At 45.6% G+C, this 25,155-nt stretch overlaps 1 protein-coding gene across 1 annotated transcript in view; it reads right to left on the bottom strand.

Moving 5' to 3' along the window:
• SIM1 (SIM bHLH transcription factor 1) overlaps positions 1-8,007 on the bottom strand; it is a 60,651-nt gene extending 52,644 nt beyond the window's left edge. Inside the window, exons 1-2 of the mRNA XM_083433487.1 lie at positions 7,734-8,007; positions 5,654-6,380 (exon numbers count right to left, since the gene is read on the bottom strand). Of these exons, the coding sequence (XP_083289613.1) occupies positions 5,654-5,828 (175 nt within the window). The 5' untranslated portion in view covers positions 5,829-6,380; positions 7,734-8,007. The remainder of the gene's footprint in view (positions 1-5,653; positions 6,381-7,733) is intronic.
• Positions 8,008-25,155: the final 17,148 nt, after the last annotated feature.

The following is a 25,155-nucleotide window of genomic DNA, read 5'->3' as shown; positions in this document are numbered from 1 at the left end:
TACGAAATAAGCGAGAGAAATATCCAGCGCGCGCACACAAAAATACCGACAACCAACGAACCTTTCCATCGCAACCAACGGGCAGGCGAAAACCCGCACTTTGTGTTTTAAGGTTAGCTCTAATATTCGTTCCGCAGACCTCTCCGCGTTGCCTGCGTGAACCCTCCTCTCGACCCCTCTGTCTACCTGCCCCTCGGACTCGCCAGTCAAAATAGCCGTTTTATGTACTTGGGCATCTATTTCATGCTTTCCACAAACCAATGCAACCGGGTCTATAGTTAATATCCTATTTAAATTACCAAAACTTCACTGAGGGACAGCCCCCATGGCTTCAGTGGAACTTGCTTCTGAAGACACCTCATTCCCCCGTCTTTAAAGCAACGAAGACCACTCCCTGGTTTGGGCATCGGTTAAAACGTTTCTAGAAATCTATCCGCTATGGTTTGTAAACCCTTCCCTATCTGGAGGACCTGGGCCCTTCGATCTAATCTTGCACAGGTGTAAAGCAACAGCTACGTAATAACTGGTGGCCCTCAAGCATCTGAATGCAAACGCTGCTTAGGAAATATTTTAGACAAGAGAGACGAAAAGACGCGTGGCATGCTCCAAAATCGCTGAGCTGTGTCTCTCTCCTTAAAATATTTTACCAAACTTTAGTAATGTTTGGGGAAACAACAACCGCAACTACAGCTCTCTACAACAGAAGCAAGACAGACTTGATGGTCTTCTGCAGCATTTCATTCTGCGAATAATGCAACCCTTACAGCAGGGTTCCTTTAAAAATGGTTCTGTCGTTCAGCTACTTGGCCTGATTTGGCTCAGCCAAGAGTCCTTCGATCCCTAACAGACGGTCCCCGAACTGGGCGCTGACGTAGAAAGCCTAGCAAGGCTTCGCCATGGCGTCATTCTCTCGTTTGGCTCCGTCACTCGCTCCGTCACTGCTTGTTTCTGGGGAGGAAGTTAGCCGGCTTCTCACCTTTAAATGTGCTTTTGTCCTTGGAGAAGAGGAGGGGGTGAGAAGAGGAGGAGGGATGTCCCCCCTCTCCCATTTATTTGTAAAAGGATCAAGGCCAGAGCTCGTTCATAAACACAGGAAGGCGAAACGGAGTCCTGAATTTGGCCTTTGCCCTCCAAACCGGCGTGAATACGAATTCACTTAAGATCTCTGGGGACTCGGAAGGAGAGAGGATGCGGTAGGTTTAGCGAGGTCTGGCATTTCCCTTCCTTGCCTTAACGCAACAGCTGGAGAGCTCAGGAAAAGGCAGAAAGCGTCATTCCCACCCCCACCCCCCAAAAAAGAGAATTGGTGCAAAAATAAATTAATCACCTACTACTGTCTGCGATTGCGTGCCACTGCGCGTCCATTCTCACAACACGCCCAGACCCGGATCCTAAGCAAATCCCACCCTATTCCGCTGAGCATTTCAGGCCCTGTGAAAAATTCGGGAGAGAGGCGATGTATTTGCCTGTCTTCAAGAACCAGCCAAGAAAAACAAGTCAAAATCCAGAAACCAGCGGTAGCTCCGCTTTTAAGTGAACCTGCTGGCCTTTGATGTGCTAAGGCTTCGATCCCAAGGCATACTGGGAGAGGGAGAGAGAGCGCCCTTAGACCTGGGGAATCTAGTCCTACGTTGTTCAGCCGGGCTAAGTTTGCCAGGCCGCTTTAGGTCAGAGGCCCAGCACAGTTGTTGGGTTGCTGATGGTGCCACGTGTACTTCAGAGGAAAGAGATGGCTTGATAATACGGGGGAGGGGGGCGGTGAGCCTGTGGCCCTCCAACGGCTGCTAGACTCCAGCTCCCATCAGCCCAACGTCCAATAGCCAGAGGTAATCTAGGATCTGATTCCCCCATCCCTGCCTTGCCATAGTAACAATAATGGTTTGGACGCCGCTGGTTTGTTTCTGCGTCTGCTTCTAAAGCTGGCTTTCCTCACCCCACTGCTGTTCTCCTTCCTCGCCTTCCTTCAAGTGGCAATCCTGAACATGCTCAGTCCGGACCACACACAGATAGATCCTGGGGCTCCTTCCACATGGATACAACCATTCCGCAAGGCAGCTGTGCCCGAGACCCTGCTTGGCGCCACTGAAATCGATGGGGCTTCATCTAGGCGGCTAGGCTCAGGCCTGTAGGCCCCGATCCCTACCAACGTGCTTGGAAGAAGCAAGGAAGACCCTCAGCCGAGTCCGAAGCCCAATTAGCTCTTGCAGGCTAATTCTCTCTGCGCCCCTTTCCCAAAATCAAGATATGCAGTGATTTTAACCAAAACGCAAGCCATCGCATAAGACGCCTTCCCCATAACCTTTCCCTACCTTAGTCCACCCATATAAAGAGGATGGTTGAGGTGGGGGTGGGGAGAAAGAGAGAGAATGAGGGAGAGAGAAGCGGGTGCGTGCTCAGGAAGAAGTTAAATTCCCCTTGCCTGAGGTGGGATTTATTTCCTAATCGCTGGATTTAGGCTTGCTGTCTAGTGACTGCAATGGGCTTGGAAGCTCCTGGGTGTCGCGCGGTGCCCAGCACGTTTAAGATCGACCTTAATAATTAAAAAAATAAAAAAATAAAAAATGTGGAGGGAGCCCACTTCGGGCAAGCACCGGAGCCAAAATCCAGGCCAACCTTAGCCATCCGTAGCTGGAGCTGAACACCTTTCAGAAAGATTTTTATTGAGATTTCCCCATACAATACAAGAATATCACAGCTGCCTAAGATAGAAAACAAGAAAAAGAAGCAAACGAGAAAGAGACAACAGAGATAAAGGAAGTCCGAGCCCCCAAAACTTCTCTCGTTGCCTCCGAGTGTGGCAGACGCTGGGGCCATTACCCCAGCAGCGGATCTGGCTCGCTTTGCCCTTGACCACTTCAATTCCCTGGTGGCTTTCGCTCTCTCTCCTCTCCCCCCACCCCTTTCCTTTCTCTTTCCAGACATTCGCCGGCTTACAAGCCAGGGGGAAGCTGGGACAGAGGATCAGCCCTTCTTTGCCTCCTCTGATTGCTCGCAGCCGACAAGCAACACCATATGCTTCTTCTGATCGCACGAGCCCGCGAGGGAGGCGCCGGTAATTGCGCAGAGCTGCTGCAAAGCACGCTCCGGAGGAAGCCCGCCGGGACCGAGGAAGCGGGCAAATCGTGGCTAATCATCTTTGGAGGAACCCCAAGGGCCCCCCACGGGCCCAATACTTCCACAAGTTCCGCGTGGACAGTCGAAAGGAGCCGCCTTTTCGAAAGGGGGAAATTAGGAAGGGAGGGTGCGCATAAAAGGTTTCCAAAAAACTGTGCGCCGGAATGATAAGGTGACTTCATCGCCTTTGCATCTTCTCTCCCTCACCCCAAGAGTGATTAGCACCCTTCTCCTAAACACGGATATTTGGGAGCAGCGGCTCAGTGTACAACACACACACAGGCTGGATTGCTTTCCCAAACACAGAGCACTATCCAGCCGAAATTGAGCGCGCTTTAATCCCATCAACCGCGGCATAAAGGAATGCGGCACGTGTTGTGTATGCTGGTGAAGTTACCGGCTCTAGCTGGATCATGCCCACCTTGAAATCAAGGGAAGTTCCTTGCAAACAAACGAAAATATGTATGTGCAGAAGGGGAATCTGGAGGTGCCTTGGGTATGTGCAGGACGGTAAAGGGAAAATAATCATCATCATCCCACCCCAAACTGCCTTGTTTTCATCTAATGCTTGTATAAATAACAGCAAGTTACATGTTGCAAAGCATGGGTGCGATCCAGCCAAAGTTAATTGTGTTTAAATCCCTCTGGTTTCTTTTGCTGCTCTCTGAGCATGTGTTTAACTCCCCCGCTTTCGGAAGCTAAAAAGAATGAAAGTTGGGTCCTGTTTTACGAAAACAGCCTGATGCATATTAATAAGTTGAACTGCACGTTGCAAAATATGCAGAACGCACAGCTGGGTCACAAGCCCAGTTATTTTGAAGTCCCCTCAATTTCAAAGGAACGTTTTCTGATCAAGTATGATTGTAGACTTTCTGGGAAATAAATTCCACTTCAGCTCATTTCCAAGTGAATTTGGTCGGGGCTGACTTTCTGCAAAAACAAACACCTTGCGCTTGTGTTCTCCTCGATTTCATAACTGAAATATCCTGTGGATGCGATCGCCTCAGTTCCCCAATAAAACTACATATGTTCTTAAGGCTATAGCTATCCTAATGATTTGTTTTCGTTAACTCCGCCGGGAGAAATTCCACCCCCCCCCATTTCCTATACCCCCTGGTTCCTGTTTATCTTTACAAAATATTGGTATCATCCTTAGTGAATTTTTCTAACCCCTTGCCTGATTTAAAAATAGCCACTGATCTTATAACGCCAAATATATATTTTAGATTAATCGGGATCATATTCATATCCCGATTCCATGTAGACGGGAAAGGAAGTCTCATTTGGTGACAGCAGAAAACACGAGGGGCCCTTAATCCAAAGAAGAAGCGACGCAAGGAAGTCCCACGATTCTCTTCCGAGTTCAGTTCCAACATATTTGGGATCCGGGTTTCACAGGAGAAAAGCCCTTGGCTTACTGACGTTTTTAAAGTACACAGGATCCTAGAGTAACAGTCTGATCTTTTTTTTAAAAAAAAAAGCAAGCCGAACATTCAGCTAGGCAATGGGAATTTCCTCTTAAAAGCCGTTGCCAGAGGGGATCGAGGCCGATGTTCCTGGCTTTTCTTTGGAACCCCCCCCCCTGAAGTTTGTCATACCTTATTATTAAGGAATCCTGTTCTTCCCCCCCTTTTTTAATCACACTACTCCAGAAAAACACTCCAGCTATTTTCCCCATCCTAATCACCCAGAACGGGCAGTTAACGCGGCCTTGCTTCTTACGAAGAACTTTTAACACCAGGAAAGACTGTTTTTGTTTTTCGCTGACTACACCGACGGCCTTGATTCATGCCTTCTCAAAAACCTGGACCCTCGACATCAGTTCCAGATGTGCCACGTTCATGCATATTCAAAGGAGGCATTTAAATTCGTCGGCTCCTTCCTCCGCCCCCGCACCTTTCTCCACCGCGACGCATCTGTCCGCGGCTGCCTCCCTTTTTTTGCTCGGCACAGAAGCCCAGGGGCTGCGCGCTGTCGATCCATCCATGCAAATATTTAGCCTCGTATTAATTCATTTCCCCCACCTTCTCCTCCCTCCTGCCCAATTTATCTATAATAAATATGAGAGAATTGCCCTTTTGAGCAACGCACGTGGCTTCGCCGGGAGGGAGACGCGGGGCGGAGAGAGAAAATGCATTGTTTGTTTTACTGGAACAAGCAGCTGAGCTCTGAGCCTCGACGTGTTGACAAAGGTGCCAGCGGTTCCCAGCCAAACACATCCTATGTACCAAAGGGGAAAGTGTTTATGGGCAGGGAGGGAGAGAGGGGGAGCGAGAGAAGAGAAAGATTTATTTTTGAAAGAGAGTGGGGAACCACTCCAGAGAGCCGTCTGGTGCGAAAACTACACAGGCCAGAGGAACAGGGCCACGAGGCGACTCCTCCTCGACGGCTCCCCTAGTCCGCTCTTAAACTACTGGACCAGATGAGAGGAGGAAGAGGCCAGCACTGCGGGCCTCCTGGGCTATCAAGGACCCCCCCCCCCGCGCGCTGATTAGGAAATAGGGGTGGGTAGCTGAATCCCGCGACAATGGGCACCTACCTTCGGGGAAAACCACCCGCATCTTCAGGTAGCTGGTGGTGAGCCTGATGATGGAGGCTTTATCCAGCTGCGAGGTGATGGCGGAAGGCAAAGGCAGCAGTTTGGCCAGTTCGTAAAACTCGCTGTTTTCTTTCTCCCGCCTAGTCCGGGCCGCATTTTTGGACTTCTCTTTCATGGTGGTTTCTTCCCCTTTCTTTCTGACAGTGTAAGCTCCACAGATGCATCCAAAAAAATAAACAAAAGTGTGCGTGCGGGCGCCTCGGTCAGTTCCAGCAAAGCATCGTGAAATTGTTTGTTGCTTTGTTTTGAAATCACAAAGTCATTTTAAATTGCGGGCGCGCGTATGCTTAAGCTTCAGGGTGCGGGATGGTGATAGGTGCAAGACCATCTATTATTATTATTATTATTATTATTATTATTATTATTATTATTATTAAGGAGCTGATTATCAATGGGCTGTAAAAGTTGCGAATCCAGCTCTGGGAATCCAAAAGCGACTGGCAGAGAGGAGAGCGGCAAGATGGCTTCAGAGCTCAGCAATCCAGTCTGGGGGTCCTTGATGCTTTCTTCCTGTCGTGGCTGAAAATGTAATTCCGGGCAAAAGAGACATGATAGCGTCTCTTCAAACGTTTGACAATCTCCAGGCCTCTCTAGCTCTTCCTCTCTCTCTTTGCGGGGAAAAAAGTGGCCGGGAATCTGCGGACGCAGGGACCGTTCCTTCGGGCTACTGTGAAGACAACAACGGCAGGGAGGTGAGACGGGGAGGTCGAAGGGTTTAATTCTCAAGGGAAAACATCGCACCTTGGAAGCATTCTGCGGTGTGTAAGTAAGTAAAGCCTTTCCCCGCAGGGAATGAGGCTGACATCCACCTGGGCATCCTTCCCTGGCAGTGAGTCCCGCTGAACTCAGCGGAGGCTTGCTTTTGGAGTCAGGCACCTGTAGGATTGCAATTTTGCGCAATCCTGCGCACACTTCCTTGGGTGTAAGCCCCGTCGAGCCCAGCGGGACTAGCTTCCGAGGACTGCAACTGGGGCCAGTGAGTGTCGCTTTCAGCATTGGGAATGGGCGGAGGAGAAGGGATCAGATGGCCTCCCTTAGAAGCGGCAGTGTTTCAAGTGGTGCCCATTCCTCCGAATAATCGAAACCAGGGGGGACGCTTCGGCTCTGCGTAACTCCATTAAACAATACATCACAGATGCAGAGTCTTTAACCAAGTAAAAACAAAAAGTAATCACCACCACCACCATTATTATTTAGGGCCCAGTCCCATGCAGATGTTCTTATCACACTGTTCATACCTGTGTTTCTCAGATTCTGTTCATTTTAACAGGATTCGCGCAAATTTCCCCAATAATTTGTGCCCCTTGTTGCTGATATTATTAATTATTACTATGGTGTCAATCTCCCATTTCCTCCTAGCAACCAGTTCTTAGGAGAAAAATACAATCAATGATGCAGCCAGAAAGAATTGTAGTGTTGGAAGGGACACCCACACCGAGGGTCATCTAGTCCAACCCCCTGCAATGCAAACGGTGCTTCCGATCCAGAAACGAGTTAGGCCGGATTCCTTCGCTTAACGTAGTGTCCGGTCTTGTTTGAAACCCATTTGAACCAGTTCAGCTATTAAATCCGGTACTCTGGCTTAAACACTTTGAGGATGGCGGCACCTGTGGATAATGAAATCAGCTAGTCCCTCCTCTCCCCCCTCCCTCTATTTGGATCTCAATCTGGAGAGGGAGGGATGGTAGGATCAAACAGAGACCTCTGTCGCTCTGCCCTTGGAGAACTCTCCGCAGCTGATCCCGTTCGGGTCCCTTGCAAACGCTCCTTCCAAAATCATTCTCTTGCACTGCTACGCAGAGCTCCTTCGAAGGGAGTGCTCCCACCCGCTTTCCCCCAAAACAGATTTTCGCAGCAAGGGAGAGCATCGGATAACCTTTATCTGAGCGCCACATGGGGGGGGGGGGGGAGTCCGGATGGTGTTTGGCCAAGTCCGAAGGGATCGCACCTCCCCGCTCCCCAAAACAGCCTCGGGGGCCCTCGCCTCCCCCGCCCTCTCGCGTGCCCTTCGGCCACTTACCTTCTTTCCCCGCGCCCAAGGTGACAATCTCGGCGCTTGAATGAAACTCAGGAAGATCCTCCCAAGGTGGAGAAGAAGTTAGCTTCCCCTGCCGCGGGCAATGGAGTTTTCCTCCGTCCCATCTCGCTTCGGTTTCTCCCAGGTTCGCCCTGGGCTCTAATCTGGGATGAAGAGGGGCTATTAATGAAGATCCCTTAATTTCCGGCTGAGAAATGCCTAATAAACTTCTGGATAGCCAAAAGGGCTTTTTAGCACAACTTCATTTCTCAGTCCTGCTTTCTTCTAGCCCGGCCTTAATGCCACTCACAGAGCTAGCTCGCTTCCTATTGGAACGGGGCTACGAAAGGCCGGCCTCTCACTGGCTGGGCGGCGCAGTGACGTCACCGCATGTCGGACACACCCCTTTTTACCCTTGCGCGCGCCGCGTCCGGTTTCTGACCTCCGCGCTCCGAAGGAGGGGACGCGCCAAGAAGCGGCTGGATCGCTCCGCTCCGGGATCCCAGGGAGATGAGAAGGAAAGCACCCCGACGGCAGCTCTTCGACAGTCCTGGGGAAAGAGCACCCCGCTCCTATTTCTGCTCGCGCCAGGCTCATGTTAAACCACTTTGCTTCTTGCAACTGGAGAGACAGGAAGGTTTTGGGAGTCATGGTCCCCGCTGGACCAGCGCTCTTCCAAAGAGGCAGGTCCCTTGTGCCTGTGAACTTGGAGGTATGGAACGCAAATAACGCCCGTGGGAAACTCAAGGAAGAGTGAAAACGTTTAATGGCCTCAGAGTCAGACCCTAAACTTATTGGCCGGCGTTTAAAAATAAACCGTATCCACTTCTGTTGTCAACGGGGTTTCCTTCCGAGCGATCAGTTTGAGGATTGCTGACTCAAATTCGAGCACATTATTTGGAAATATATTTTCATGAATTTCTATAGGACCAATTTATTATCCGAGTTTAGGACAGAGGTTTACTAGCCTCCTCTAGAAACAGGTAACAGAGCAGAGTAGTAATTGTTTAATAACAGAGCAGAGTAGTAATTGTTTAGGATCTGTACAACCCACGCCTCCTTAATGCGCTCTCGTGCCGGTTTGAAGGACAGTCACACGTTGGGACGCGGCGCGCCACTCTTGACGATTCAATAAAACAGGAATCAGCTTTAAATTATCTGTTGGCAGAAAGTGGGGCGGACTGCACCAAGAAGAAGAGGAAGAGGAAGAGGAAGAGATAGAGGAGGAAGAAGAAGAAGAAGAAGAAGAAGAAGAAGAAGAAGAAGAAGAAGAAGAAGAAGAAGAAGAAGAAGAAGAAGAAGAAGAAGAAGAAGAAGAAGAAGAAGAAAGTCTTGCGAGCTGATGATAATGGAGGCGGATTCAGAACTGGAAGGGAAGAAAATACGCACACATACAACTGGAAGGCTGGCCAAATCCTAGGAGAGAGAATTAACCCCGCAATCCTCAGCACCTCGTTCCCTCACTTCGTGTGTTTTCGGACGGCAGCCTGAAAGTGTTTCAGTTTCAGAAGCAAAAGAACGTGATTGTCAAGAGCTCCCTTAGCCAAGGTCTGCCACGCAAGTTTTCGCCTGGTGGTGGAGGGATTACAACTTCTCTCGTTTAAAGTAAATAAGCACCGAAAATGAGCAGATAAAATGTGTAAATGTGCAGAGAGGTAATGTACAGGGGTGTGTGTGTGTAGATAGAGATACACACACACACCTCTGCCTGGTTACACGGGATGCTTCTGTTGCCTTACATTACAATAAGGCAAGGCCAATAGAACACAGTGGGACTTACCTCCGAGTAAACACGCATAGGCTTATTTTGCTGCCAACCTATTATATACACTTGTCTGGGCTGTGCGTGTCAATGGGACACGTCAAAGGTTGCGCTATTCATTAGTTGTTATCCAGCAGTGCTTTAAAAGCCCAGTTAAAATTCCCTTCGTTTCCGTTAGATGTTTGGATTAAAAACATCATCTCTACGGGTTTTTAAGGGACTAGTTAAATAGAGCCATGGCTCTGCTTGCCTTTGGAAGACGACTCAGAGAGGCTGTTTTTTTTTAAGGATCACCAAGGCGCAGAACGGTTTAGGAAAGCGAGGCCTCAGACGCTGGATCCCGAACACGCGCAACCCGTTTCCAATATGGATAGGATCAAACTGCACAAGTAATTTCTCAGGGATAAATGCAGGGAAGAGGGTGAGGTGGACGAAGCCTGTATAAACCCACAGGATATACTTAAAGCATATCTTTTATATCTGGTCTTTGGGGTTCATTTATTTAGCCCTATGGGAAGAGCAGGCAGGCGGCATAGTAGTGTGGATTGTGTTTGCTCTCTCTACTGATCTGAAATGAAACGTGCCTCTAAAGCCAATTATGTGCATGTTCAGGGGGGCAACTGACTAAGCAGCCACTGACTACTAAAATTTCACGGCCAGGCCCGGAAGACGATGTTTTGCTAAGGCGACTAGTGGCAAAAGAATTTCCCTCTTTTGCACAACTATTAAAAGCACCAGAGTCCTGTTCCTCTCTATATATACAGAGAGAGAGAGAGAGCATACTTGGGGACTTGATCCTTGATTTAATGCCATTAAGTGTTTAATCTACCCTGATCTGCTTTTTTGTTTGTCTGACAACGGCTAAATGTTATGCAGGTGGAGTTTTCGGATGGGGAAAAAAGTCCTTCTACAGAGGCGTTCCCCGTGGCTTAGAGATTTGTACGTCATAAAAGAAGGAGAAGTGGATTTCTCCGGAAGATTTTTATTTTGAAAAACTGTTTGGATCCCCCCTTTTCTAAATGGCCCTCGCCTTGAAACTTTGGACACAGGCAAGACATAAACATAATAATTATTCCAAAAATGTCCTCAAACTGTCGCTTAATACGAACCCAGATCTTGGAACCTTTAAGCTTCCAAAGGCAGCGGAGACCAGCTTTCCCTTTCTTCCAGCCCTAAGCGGATGCAGGAAGAGATCACAGCTTCCAAGTTAAATGCTCTCTGGGGCAACGTGCCTTCCAAGGGAGCAGGCGCCTGAACTCGAAATACATTTAGTGGGAAAGCCTATTTGCCAATAGACTCCAATCCTAATGCATCCCTATGAGGGAGTTAAGCCTGTGAGACTTGTGTGAGTCAAAGTGTTTGGGATTGGCTTGCACCTTGGCAGTTTACAGCCGAGCTTAATGGTGGTAAATTTATTCTATTCCTCAAGAGGGTGGTAATCTTTAGTTAGTTTGTTTGTTTTCCCGATGCAAAAGTGATATCAATAAGAAACCAAAGGCCTTCTTTAAAAGCCAAAACAAAACAGAATTCAGCTTTAAGTTGGGTGGGTGGGAAAGGAGTGCACGGTCCAGGAGAGATAAATAAGAGAGGCAATGCCATTCCTTCTCTGTGGGCCGATCTGCACGCTCTGCCCAGCTCAACCGAATACTGTACTGAGCCAAGCCGCTCTTAATAAGGAGTGGGGGGAATCGGTTTCAATTCCAGTCGTGGAGTTTAGCCAGGGTGGGGATCGGGCAGAGAAGACGCAGCTCCCAAACGAAGCTATAATCGCTCCAGTAACAGACTGGAGGAGGAGATGATTTCGTTAGAGTTAGGAAAGGAAGTGCCATTAATTCCTTGTCCCCCGACGAGTCCTTCGCAGACCTGCGATTAAGGCCACCGATCGGGGGCGGGAGAGAGACGTTTCCATTGCGTCTTTTCCTCCCTTCCACTCTCCCGTCGCTCGCAGCAAACCCTCTGATCGACAGAAGGGCGAAAACCACGTTAGGGCCGCGCCATCCCACCCCCTCGTACGTTGTCACTTGCGAGGCCGTCTAGCGGATTGAAACGCGCGAGCCTGAGCTCAGAAGGATCCTGCAGTCGCTGTGAGGGACAGGGCGGCCTGCAGGAGGCTTCCCCCGAGAAGAGACCCCACTGAGGTCAGGGGGGCTCAGTCCCAACCGAGTGTGCCAACGCGCCCTGGGCCTTTCAGGCCGACCTGCTGCTCCCCGTCGCAACTTTCGACGGCCGTTTGGCCGCCTTGATTCGCGGTTGAAGCCCGCAAGTCTGTCCGCCGCGAAACGACAAGGCGTCGGGTGTCTATGGGGATTTGGCTACTTGGAGAGGGGAAAGGACGGAGCCAGTGGATTGGGGCTTCACTAAGGCCCTGGGGGTGGTTCTAATATTGTGCTTTAAACTGTTGTAGCCCGCCCCGGGACTTAAAGGTGAAGAGGGGGTGATAAAATAACAACAAACACCGCGGCTTGCACCACCAGCAACAACAGATTTAATCAATTCATTGGTACTTTGGGCTTGCGGGTTTAAACAGAATAATAGAATCAGAGAATTGTAGAGGTGTAAGGAACGGTCAGGGTCGTCTAGCTCAAACCCCTGCAATGCAAGAATCTCGACTAGATCATACATGACAAATGGCCATCCAACCTCTGCTTAAAAGTCTCAAAGGAAGGAGAGTCTACAACCTCCCAAGGGACTCCACACCACCGTAGAAACAGCTCTTCCTGTCAGAAAGTTCTTCCTGATGTTTAGTCAGAATCTCCTTTCTTGTCACTTGAACCCACTGGTTCGGGCCCTAGCCTCAGGAGCAGGAGAAAACAAACTTGCTCCATCTTCCATGTGACAGCCCTTAAGATATTTGAAGATGGCTATCATACAAAACAAGAAGAAAGAAATGTGCTTACGTTGCTAGCTTCAGGATTGCCAACACTTTCAAGCGCCTTAAACTTTGGCTGCAAATTGTCCTTGAATTGCTGCGCTGGCTTTCCAGCGTGGCTGCAAAATGCTGGGCCTACGGCACTGCCACCCAGTGCCTCCTCCTCTCTCTCTCTCTCTCTCTCTCTCCCTCCCCCCCCCCCACTGCTTTCTAGAGATGCACAAAGGACGCACGCAGGGCTCTCCTTTATAGCTGACAGCCCTGGGACAGCGCGCAAGATCAGTTGCATCGCTTCAGGGACGAACCAAAGTGAAACAGACGAGCAGCCGAAGGGCTCCTCTTAGCAAGCAACGTTGACAGTCAGTCCGATCCACAACTCACGGAGCGACCCAGGAGCTTCAGATGATGGAGCTGCGTTCATTTGGATCTGTGTTTCAGGGGACTTCCCAAGTCTCGAATAGCTGCCAAATTTCCGGGACCTTGGGATCAAAGGAGTGATGTCCAGCCAGGAAACGGATCAAACCCTAACACCCCTCCTTTGAGGAATTAAACATTGCTGCACTGGTGTCAGTCTGATTAAATAAAGTGGGATATATTTCCCATATATTGCCGTGGTGCAGTTATGGAGCTTCAGGCTCTGGGCTTAATGGTTTTACACCCCCTTCTTCAGAAAAAAGAGATGACGGCTAGCCATGCTGCCTTGGGGTGGAGGTGGGGGGCTCTCCTATTCATTCTGCTGAGAGGAGCCCTTGGCATCATTGACCCAATGCAGAGAAATGTGCAATTTAGGCTGCATGGAAAGAAGGGAATCCCATAGAGGGCAGTGGGGGGCTTAGCACCAAGGAAAAGTGCCTGCCCTGGTCCTCTAACTGTCACCATTGTCAATCCAGCATTGAAGACTGCCCACATTACTTTGGGTTGTGTGTTGTTGCCAGTGGGTGGAGGTTCCAAAAAGTTCATTGATGCCTTTTAGGAGGTGTCAGAAAACCAAGTTTCCAACCCGTTCTTCTAAGTAACAGACAGCAGAATTACTGACAGATTTCCTTGAAAAGCTGCCCTTTTCAGTTCTAGCAGTGCTTCATCTTAGGTGGTAGTTTTGATTCGTTTTTATCTCACACACAAGTTAAACTGGAATACTGGAATCCCAGCCAAAATGAATCCTATTCCCATCCTAAAACAAAGGGACACTTCACCCTTACATTCTTAGATGCCACCCATTTATGTTTCAATGTATAGCCCAGTTTTCTGCTGTTGAACAGAACCCTATGCAGGTCATAGCCGTACCAAAATTGTAACAAAATCACAGGAAAAGAGAGAACAACATAAAATAATGCACAAGCTTCCCATTCACTGGTTGCAGGGGGAAAAAAGGAAAGGTGGGGAATCCAAAAGATGCCTGTGTGGCAACACTTTGCTGACAAATATAGCTGGAGCAAAAGCTGTCCAACTTTAGGCTGCAATCATAGAAATGGGAATAAATTTCATTAAACCTGATGAGGCTTTCTGCTGAGTAGACATGTACATTGTTAATTTGCCATCTTATATGCACACCTTCCCACCTGCAGTAGGATGTGCTGCTGTGTAAATAGGCTCAGGGTGCACAGTACCCAATTCTGAAATATGTTCCCATTCTAAAGTCCCACAGTACATACACTACATTTGCTGTAGCCTAAAAAATGTTAGGCCACAAAGTAAGCAGCATCACAAACACTTACAAGTTGCAACACACACAAGCTATCTGAAGCCCACCATTTCTCCTCCGAGTTATTCCATAGTATCCTATAGCCCATTCACAGAAATAAATGCAACTCTAATAAAAAGCAAATGATAGATTAAATATTCATTATCAAAAGTTTCACACTGCTCTTGCCCTCTGTCCTCTATAACAAATACTAAACAAATCAAAAAACATCAACAATTCCCAAGCTTTTAAAACTCCCCTCTTTGTAAGCAGAGTGCTTTGAGTTGTTTGGAGGTGTAGCCTTGAAGGAAACAGCTTTGAGCATGCTCAGAACATCTCCTGGGTCTACCTAATAGGTTGGCCAGTTAATATTAGATATATTGGCTGGATTGAGATATTGATAACAGGAGAGAGAGGGAAACTGTACAACTAGGGCAAATTGTCAGTAGCTCTGGCAAGATAAAATTCTCTTTTTCTGCCTGGAGAGAGATGGGTGAGGCCTCCTGTCCATAGCAATAGTTCTGGATTGAGATTGGCTGGCTGGCACAGAGGTGATTAGCCAGCAAACAGGAGATTGACAGAAGAGTATCCAAGACTTTATAGTGAAATGGGTTATGGAGAGGAAAAAGTGTAGCTCTGAGATAAGGGGCGGGGAGATTTTTTTTTTAAATACAGGGCATTTCACTTTATTAAATAAAATCAAAAATTAATAATGAAATGTTACGAAGAAGGAATAAAGTGTCATCTGAATGCAGCCTTCATTTACTTGGGAACCCAGGTAAATGTGCATAGAATTGCAGTCTATTAGTATCAGGGAGATGGTGAACCTGATGCCTCACTTTTTAAAATTAATCAGTCAGTCAAACCCAGGGAAGGAAAACACTAGCATAGTGGTAAATTGTGAAGTGTAGATCCATGCACATATATAGCATGGTGTCATGGCAGGATGACAGAGAGGAGGAAGAGGATCCAGGCGAGGGGTGTAGCTGGGACTGGGACACACTGGGGCAAGCAGGGAATGGGGAAGGAAGTACTCATGGCATGATGGAGGATGGTGAGGGGATGGAGGTCAGTGTACAGGAACCAGAGCAGCAGGACCCATCACCAGAGCCAGAGGGCCCTGTCTTCACAAACACAGTGGGCTCTGAGGTGTAGGGAGCAACAGGAATGGCACTCTAGGAGGGAAGGGCCCACAACTCAGCTCCCTAGCTGGCCAGCTGGGGCTTGCTAGATCTGGGAGAAGGGGTGTGATTCCTCTGCTGGAGTAGGCTTGGAACAGGTGAGGGACACCTGCCTCATCAAGCCCAGATGCTGCAGTCAACATGCAAAGTACCAAAGGGCAGCAGAGCTGAGGGGTTGTGTCTGCTCAACTGCCTGTGTTAATTGACCTTGGCTTGGATGTACCTGGACCTCTACTGGACTGTAGTTTGTGGGATGTAATCCATTGGGAGCAGTCAAGTACAACATTCCTTGTTCTGCTAGAGTGGACATGCAAGGGAATGTGTGGTCCAGCCAGTCAAAACTTCCTGTTCCTCCTGGGGCATCCTTCTTTGCATGTGACTTGTAGGTGGGCGTGACCTTTCCAGACCTGGCTAAAGGTCCAGTCACACTGCCACCTTTCTCTCTTCCATCTTCCCTTTCATCCTGCAAACTTCCTGGACTGCTAGCCTGCGGTCACTAGGTCAACTCCCATATGGGGTAAACCTATTTGTACATGTTTGTAACTTTAAGCCTAAAGCCTGCCTTCAGGGATCACACTGTGCTCTGCCTGATTGTAGGTAAAACTACTTTTGTTACTTATGAATAAGACTGTGGTGTCTTTATCCTTTTAGGAGGGATTTAAAAGGGGATCTTACCAGGAACACACAATTCAGTCTGAGCTAGATTGAATTGTATAATAGTAAAAGGCTCAGACGAGTCAGCAACTTGTTTTCTGCTGCATAAGAAGGGGAATGCACTCTGCTAAGTAAAGGAACTTGCTAGCGCAAGTTAGGAAGGATATTAATAAACAATATATCCTCTTCTGCCACCCTCAACATTCCCACATACTTTGGGTTTGGCTTAAAGTTTTATTCTAGTTATAGCAGGAACACTTGGGATCTCATTTGATTTCCGAAGGAACAGGAACCTTGATTCAGAGAAGAAAAGGGTTGGTCACTCATTTCACTAGTCTCAGGTAGAATTGTATTTTTGGAGAGAGTGCTTCTGGACTCTTGCAGTGGTATGCATAGGATACAATCTCTCCAAGACTAGGTCCACCTGTTTCAAAATATCAATGGGATTGCATGCAACTATTCAAGTCTGTGATCAAGCACCATTTGCATTAATAATACTTAAGGTTGCCTAATCTCTTCTGAATTGTGTTCCTAATGTCCCAAGGAGTGGTCTGAAAGCCCATGATGTAATTCTACTATTCAAAATAAAGAAATCCACCTGGGTGGGAAGCCAGGAGTAAAGCATTTGTAGGCTGCTCTTGAGCAGCTGTGTGGTATATAGTGGGAAAAAACCCTAGACTTAGACTAGAAATAAAAAGGTAAAGGGACCCCTGACTATTAGGTCCAGTCGTGACTGACTCTGGGGTTGCGGTGCTCATCTCGCTTTATTGGCCGAGGGAGCCGGCGTACAGCTTCCGGGTCATGTGGCCAGCATGACTAAGCCGTTTCTGGCGCACAGAAACGCTGTTTACCTTCCCGCTGGAGTGGTACCTATTTATCTACTTGCACTTTGATGTGCTTTCGAACTGCTAGTGGGGCAGGAGCTGGGACCGACCAACGGGAGCTCACCCCGTTGCGGGGATTCGAACGGCCGACCTTCTGATCGGCAAGACCTAGGCTCTGTGGTTTAACCCACAGCGCCACCCACGTCCCTTAGACTAGAAATACCTAGGTTCAAATTGCTACTCCTTGGTAAAGTTCCTTGGTGCCCTTGGGTCAATCACAGCTGTCAGGAGGATGAAGATAGCCCTTGAACCCAAAGGTCAATGTGTGAGGATTGGGCCAACCATAGGCTTGCCAGGAGAAAAAAATAGGATACAGCAAATGATTACTGCTACTAAAAATAATAAAATAACACCATTACTCCCTGTGACAGCTGTCCCCAGCTCATGCAAATACAAAAACAATAATATATGTATTTTTAAAAATAACTGCTTGGAAGAGAAGTAACATATATACAAAGAAGAGAGAACTGGGTTCTAACTGTACTCACTGTGTTACTTTGTTTATAATATTATATTTCAGCCTCAGTTCCCTAGCCCTAAAATGGGAAGAGTAGTCTGTTCTCTTGAGGAAATGAATGCTACACCCAGTACAACATATTGCTTGCGCTCTGTGCTATTTGAAGTTTTATTTATTTATTCCAAACTTCTAAGGAACACCTACAATTTGCATTCTTGTAACCCGGAGCTGAGAGCCCATTTTGAATGTAGATTTTAGATTTCTATACTCAATCCCGATGTACATCTGGCTTTGCCCTCTGATAGCGTTTTTCTTCTACTCAGCACCTTTTGCTGTTCCTGGTAGAAATGATAATGAGAAAGTATTCCAGCAGGAGGAGCTGGTTTAGAAGCAAATGGATTCCATGGCAACTCCTGACTCTGCATGACACTGAGTAACAAGCCTCAGGGTTGGAAATTGCCTGCATTATCTTCCTTCCCAAAACCAGGCCTTTACGTAGGGGTTTCCTTGTTTTAAATCAAAGATGTTAAGAGTTTTGCATTCTGTGCACGGAGAAGCACAAAAGGGAGTGTCTGCCCACGTCAAAATATACACATACATCCATTGAGCTTCAGGGGTCCCCTCCCCAATGCAGATAATGATGATGATAATGATAATAATAGCTGAGAAACGCACTGAATTTGGTCCCTTATGAAATAAGGCGCTTCTGTAGCAGCAGAAAAAAACACAAGCATTAATGAGGATCAGCAAAATAGGAAAGCTGAATCACATTTGGATTGGGTAAGCGGTCAGCAGCTGCAGTAAGACTTGATCTGGAGCAGCCCAGTAGGCTTGCTGTACTCTGAAAACAAGAGGCTGCTCCAGTGAAAAACAATTAGTGCTTCCCCAAGTGGGCTATTCCAGGAAACTTCAGAGGAGAGAAGATGGGCAAGACATTGCATCTTTGTAACATCTGTGCAGGCTAGGCAGGTATTTACAGGGGTGCTGTAGGCACCACACAGGTAAGTGGCATAGGGCTGTCATACATCCGGATTTTCCTGGACATTACTGGGATTTCAAAGGTGGAGTTGACGTCGGGGGGGGGGGGGGTTATGAAAAGGTGGCTTTGACCTGGATCTTAGGCAAGTCAATTGAAAAATCACATTTTTAAAGTGTGTGTGTATAAAAGTTCAACTTTTGGGGTTGAAATATGGCAACCCTAAAGCAGCAGGAATTTCAAGTAAGAGTATAGCATGAGTTTAATCCTTCAACGGGTTGCGTCTCCCAATCTTGCTAAGCATTCTTTTCTACATATTGCCAGTCAAATCTGGAAGGTTTCCGCCAGCCTCAAGGTGGGTGTGGCTCGAATTGCAGTTCAGTAGCAACTAATGTTTATTATGCATCAAACAGCTACTACTAAACTAATGAAATGACATTGTTGTGAACTTTTGGTGGTAGAAACAAAGCCAAACAGGGCCGCTGAGAAGCAAGGGGTACGAAGGAGGCTTGCAAAAGTACAAAAAGTCCATGAAGATTGGGCATGCGTAATGGCAGTGGAATACTGAGCATCAGCTGGAAAAGGAAAAATGAGAATTGGGAGCAGGGATGGAATCCCCTGCTTGAACTGCACAATTTATGGGCAAAGAGGAAGGTGCCTGCTACAAGGTGAGAATATACAGCAACATTTTGTTAACTATGGTGGTACCTCTGGTTGCGAACGGGATCCGTTCCGGAGCCTGGTTCGCAACCTGAGCAGAATGCAACCCGTGTCTGCATGTCCGTGGGTCACGATTTGCCACTTCTGCACATGTGCATGATGTCATTTTGAGCGTCTGCGCATGCTCAAGCGGCAAAACCTGGAAGTTACCCTTTCCGTTACTTCCGGGTCGCCACGGGACACAACCTGAAAACATTTAACCCGAGGTATGACTGTATATCCATGGATGTCTACCAGCATGATCAATTGCTGTTTCTGACATATAGCTAGCACGAGGAATTCATATTTTGTGATCGATAACTGTTCTGATTCATGTATTTCATTCATTGTACCTATATTGTTTTGAATCATTTATTTTACTTACATCTTTATTGGATTTTTTTCTGTGTTTAGGAATTGTTGTTTGTATCTGTTCATGCTTTATTGTTCTTGTCAGCTGCTTTGACCTCAACGTGGTTGTTGGGAAATTAGCATACAAATATGAAATCAAATCAAATCCATGTTGCCAGAATGGCACCCCCCATGCAGAAGAGAGATACATCTTCAAGGGGGTGTGCAAGCTCAAGCTTTGCAGAAGGACAGCTGTTTGAAAGAACAGCTGCCTCCCAAAACAGGCCAATGAGCAATGAATTCTGACTATTGGGAAAATTCAGAAAAAAAAAACCAGGAGAGGGAGAATGGAATGGAATCTATTGGAAGAGGGCTGGCTGACACTCTGAACAGAACTCTCAGCAACATTTTCATTGCTGTTTCCATTTGTTACTCCTTCTCCTGCTAATACTAGTGATAAAGAGCTTAATCTGCTTTGTGTTTTCTGTGCCTGCAAGCAAACTGACAAAATTTCATTTTTTCTTCAAATCTTTGTATTCTGTGCTTTAATTTGATTTGATACTTAGGAAGCCGCCTTATAACAGGACGGAAGCCTTCTCCATCTTCCCTGGCATTGACTGCCCCAGCTATGGTCTGAGAATATACCTTCTACATGATCTTTTCACAGCCTAGGCCAAGGGCTGGCAACAAATATCTTTGTTACTTAACAGAGCCATGATCCTAGTAAGCTCCATGACATAGGACCCAGAGCTCTCTGACTTGACTAGATGTACAGATTACTGTTGATCAGCATGTAAGCAGTGCCATACGTTATAACATGGTTCCCATTATACAACTATGATTGTGTAATGGGAGTTCATAAACAGCATGGTGCATAGGCATTTCTGGTTGGTCTCATATCATATCTCACAATAGTTATCACTGTTGCATTGGAACAAAGTTGTCACTTGCGGTTTGTGTTTATATTATATGGCTCCATTAATAACAGCAAACACTTCTTTGTGGCAAATGCCAGCCAGCATTTCCAGTAACTTGCACTGAGAACAAACAAAACCCTGCTACAGTGGTACCTTGGGTTACATACGCTTCAGGTTACATACGCTTCAGGTTATAGACTCCGCTAACCCAGAAATAGTGCTTCAGGTTAAGAACTTTGTTTCAGGATGAGAACAGAAATCGTGCTCCGGCAGCGCAGCAGCAGCAGGAGGCCCCATTAGCTAAAGTGGTGCTTCAGGTTAAGAACAGTTTCAGGTTAAGAACGGACCTCCGGAATGAATTAAGTTCTTAACCCGAGGTACCACTGTACTTCTGACTGGGGCAAAAACTACCTTCTCCAATGACTCAAAGGGCAACATGATTCTTGTTTGGGGAGGCTGCCACCCAGCCCATTTCAGAGGCTCATCTTCATGTTCTTTTTCCTGAATCACAAAGTGAAACTAAAAAAGACAAATGAACTGAATCTGAATGGTAAAAATACAAGAGAAAGAGTGGAAATAATTTGAAAACCCAAGCAGCTTCAGTGCACAGCATTAACACACACACACACATTCCTTTGACTGTCCAATTCCTACACAGGAATTTAAGTGAAACTTAACTTTCACATTCTCAAAAAAACCCAGATAAATGATAGTCAGAACCTGACACTGGGAGCGATATTACACAGAGTAATTAATCCCTAATGATGGCAAATAAACAAAGTTGGGTGAAAACCCCCCAGCAACCTTCCACCAAGTGTATTTGGCAACAGAAGTTTGTTCTAAACGGAAGAGTTGTAACACTTAGCAGCAGGGAGGAAAGATACCACTGGAAGCACAGTGTGAAAGCATCTCTCAGTCTGTGCCAATTAATGGGCTGCACTACTGCTTCAAGGTGTGAATGCTCATGGTCTGAAGAATCTAGTTTGCAATAATGGCTTCTAATATGTTAATAAGCAGCAAAGGAAAAGCAGTGCTTCACATTTGAAGGGACATGTAATGACAGCAATATATTAAGTTTATATATAAATGCAGGGATGCACACAGGGATATGTCACAGTCTGAGCACTCAGATTTTCCAGAGGGGAGCTGCTAGTTGTCCCACATGTAACAAAAGCCTGACTGGCCTCCACTGGAAGCCAGGCATTTAATATCGCTGGTCTGATGCTCTCTCTTCCAGCAGATATTTGGCAGGCACCTTCGCTTTTGACTTTCAGGCATCTCTTGAAGACTATTTTTGCCTGCAGACCCATGCAGTTAACTTCTTTCTTAAGTAGCCATTCATTTTAATAATTTCTCTGTACTGCTTTTAATACTTTTAAAAAAACGTATATTGCAGTGTACCATCCAGATATTTTGTTGGAGGGTGGGATTCTTATTCTTATTTGGAAATAAGTTAACTATTGGTGATGATTTTGACTTTCAAACATCACTTTCCACATTCTTTTCTGAAGTCGAGCTGAACATGTCAACAGCTATTTGGAAAAACGGCAATGCAGCCACTTTTAACCTCTGACTCCTACACAATTCATTTTGAAATGCACTTGTATTTGTGCACTGGGATTACACAAATGGCTTTCAGATAAAGATTGAAGGCAACTGGCTCTGCATCTGGAACCCAGATCTGAACATGGAGATGACAAAAGCAGTGCAGTAGCCATTTACTGATCTGCCCTCCAAAAGTAAGAGTAGGATTCATCAAGTCACAGAATTTGACTTCTGCCATGATTAGAATGACCGCTTGAACCAACTATGTATCTAGGATCTGTTCAAAAAGCTTTCTTGAAGCATTAAAATAAATTGCCAAGATTTTCTCACCAAATTCACATCCTTTTGAATTTTTATGCATGACGAACTCCTTATTTGGAATGACTTTAAAATAAACAAAATGCAAGTTCTGAGGCAGAAATTTTAGTTCCTTCAGCATCTTCCAAAGCAGGGACCAGGAAGCCCTTTTCATCCCTTGGGATGCATTCCTTTCTGGAAGACGCAGGGCAGGGCAGGGCCAGAGGAAAAAGTGAGCAGAGCAACAAAAGTGAATTGTTACTTTTACACAGGTAGGCTAGTGTCTACACCCCCACTAGCCTTCAGCCACCCATCAAAGCAAGAAGCACCATCAGGGGACAATCACTCATTCCAACCAAGTAAAAACACCCAAGAAAGATGCAAAGTAGGGGTGGGTGGTAAGGGATATGACCTAGGGAAGAAATTCAAGGGCCAGACAGAGAAGACCAGAGGGATGTCTTTGCCCCATGGGCCTGAGGTTCCCCAGCCCTGTTCCAAAGTTATTAGGAAAAATTACGGGTCCTTAACTGCAGATTACTGAGTAGAATTTTGAAATGACATGCGGCTTTCACAAATAAGCACTTCTGTGTGTGCATTTGCAATTTATAACTGGAACTACTAAGCAATGTGAAGTGCAAGAAAAGATTTGAGCTTTCTTCAGTGGCCAGCAGCAGATACAATTGCAATTTGCCAACACCAACCATACAACGTTCATCAGTGCAGAGAATGGTGGAGCCAAGTTAAAATGAGAAACCTGGAGCTTCATTAGGAGATACAATCCAAGACTCCTACTAATATATTTATTTGTTATGCAATGTAATAACTGTGGATAATCTTTCTTGTAAAGGGATTATTTTCTGTCTATAGTAAGAAATTCTCCATGAAGTAACTGACATAGAGATCCAAGTGGGAGATTTGCAAGAGATCTTTCTCAAAAGAATTCCTAGCAGGGAAATTATATTCGCTCACTTAAAGGCCCAGTTGTTTAACCTCCTGCTGCCAGTCTTCCTTATGGATTTGCAAAATAAAAAACTACAGATTTTCTTCAGTGTAGGCTGGTTGTGTCTCAGATCCAACAATGCATGCTAAAATACACAAGGCAAAGCTATGTTTCAGATTGTGGGGCTGAGGCTTCTGAATTGATATTTATTTTTTTAAAATTGTTATTTTCTATCATTTCTCATGACTCTGCACCGTGGCATGAGAGGTGCTGATAAATTCTTTTTCCATTTTTTAAATGGGAATTCATACTCCAAATCCCAACATTGCACTTTGAAAATGCTTCCTCATAATCACAATTTAACATGAACGACTGACATTTTTAGAGGAGTTGGTGTTGCAATTTAAGAACCAAAAGTGGTCATCACTAAATGCTGGCAACAAACAAGAAGGGGTCACTAATCACAATACATTTTCCAAGGGACACTGCGGGAGAAGACAAGCCTTTGGTCTTCTACAGAATAGTCTTTCTTAATTAAATCTAGGCTAGTATGCTCAAATAAAAACCATGTTTTTAGAATTTAAGTATGTGGCTCAGAATGGAAAGGGTCATGCTTCTTACTGCACAAATGTGCTCTCATATCATATGCAATCTTACAAACAGTTCAGTGACCCTTTGGCCTTCAATTTCTATGGTTTCTGTCCGAAGTATGGTTGTAATGGACCATGCATTACTCTACTTCAGAAGAACAGAGACATCCAAATAAACCAAAACACTCTCCACCACTTTTTTTTTTGAAAAACAAAGACTTAACATCTATTCATGCATTTGTTCTAAATACAACACTTTATGCCTGGCAATTGTTTTAAAATGTTACAATAAAGTTTGTAAAAATAAGTAAATAAAAATAAAATAAAATGTTGCATTGCATGTTAAATATAAGGTTATAAAGCAATGAGCTTGGGACCAGTTTGGTGAAAAACCACATTATACAAGCTGGAATAACTACTTATTAACTTTTGAGATCTGCAGATAGGCTTGTGAAACTGTTCTGATGTTCTTTATCTCTCCCCTTGATAGCATTAAAATGACAGCACTTCAGTGACATTTTCCAGTGCATGAATATCATCTTTCAGCTCTATAATGGCTTCCCAAACATCTTTGGTTTCCATTTTCATTTTCTCTCTCTCCATGTGGCGCCTGAGGTTTTAGCTGTTGGTTGATTAAGATGTCATTTTCAACATTTCTTACCATTTTCTAAATCACCATCGTTAGTTATATGATCACTCCCTAATTCATTGTCATTTGTTCCAAGATATTCTCATAATATTGGGAAAATGCCTGTCACATAGAATTATACTTTGCCTTTAACCTGCAAGGTTTATCAGGGAACAGTAAAAATAAAATAAAAAATACACACACCACACATAAATAACTACCACGTCAGATGTATAGAATATATATATTTTTCCTTGGTTTAAAATTCTCCTGATTGATTATGGTTGCACAGCCTGCTGTCTGGAATATATATATATATATAAAGTTTGCTTAGGATCCATTTTATATAAAGCTGATAGCAATAAATTTGCCTCCGTTAGGTAGACTGTGAATTTATTTTACAAAGCCAATTATTTTTTCGCAACAAGGGCATTTCAGACATATTTTGAAAATCTAATGTCCTAAAAACATAGCAAACAACACTAAGTGACAAAAGTAATATGTGAACACAGATATTTGGCATGAATAAACCCGCTTCGTTTAAAGCGCAACTTCATATTGTGATAATATGCATCAATGGAAAGCATTACATATTTATATATGGCATGTAGTTTCCATATAACCCACATTTAATGGACAGAACAATGATGCTAATGGAAGCCAAGTTTTATTCTTAACTGTCTAGTCCATCTCCAGCTCAGTCCCGTATGGGGCTTCGCTTCACCAGATTGGTGTTGATTTTTAAAAAGTATTTTACAGCCTGGTGAAGTAGAGGTAGCCACAATGTAAAACTCAAACTCAAAAGCACTCCAAGGATATAGTTAATTTCTTGAGACAGTTGACCCCTGCATCTCCGTACACTGGTCCTACTCTTAATGGGGGGGGGGGGGGATTAAGATAGATATCAACAACTTTTTTGTTGTATTACCACCATTCAGCTAATTATGCATCACACTGATTTAATTCTATGAAGCAATTGCTTTACAGCTGTGGG

This window comes from Podarcis tiliguerta, assembly GCF_965153285.1.
Source record: "Podarcis tiliguerta genome assembly, chromosome: 3".
Taxonomy (NCBI): Eukaryota; Metazoa; Chordata; class Lepidosauria; order Squamata; family Lacertidae; genus Podarcis; species Podarcis tiliguerta.
This window is presented reverse-complemented; position numbering and strand designations above follow the sequence as displayed.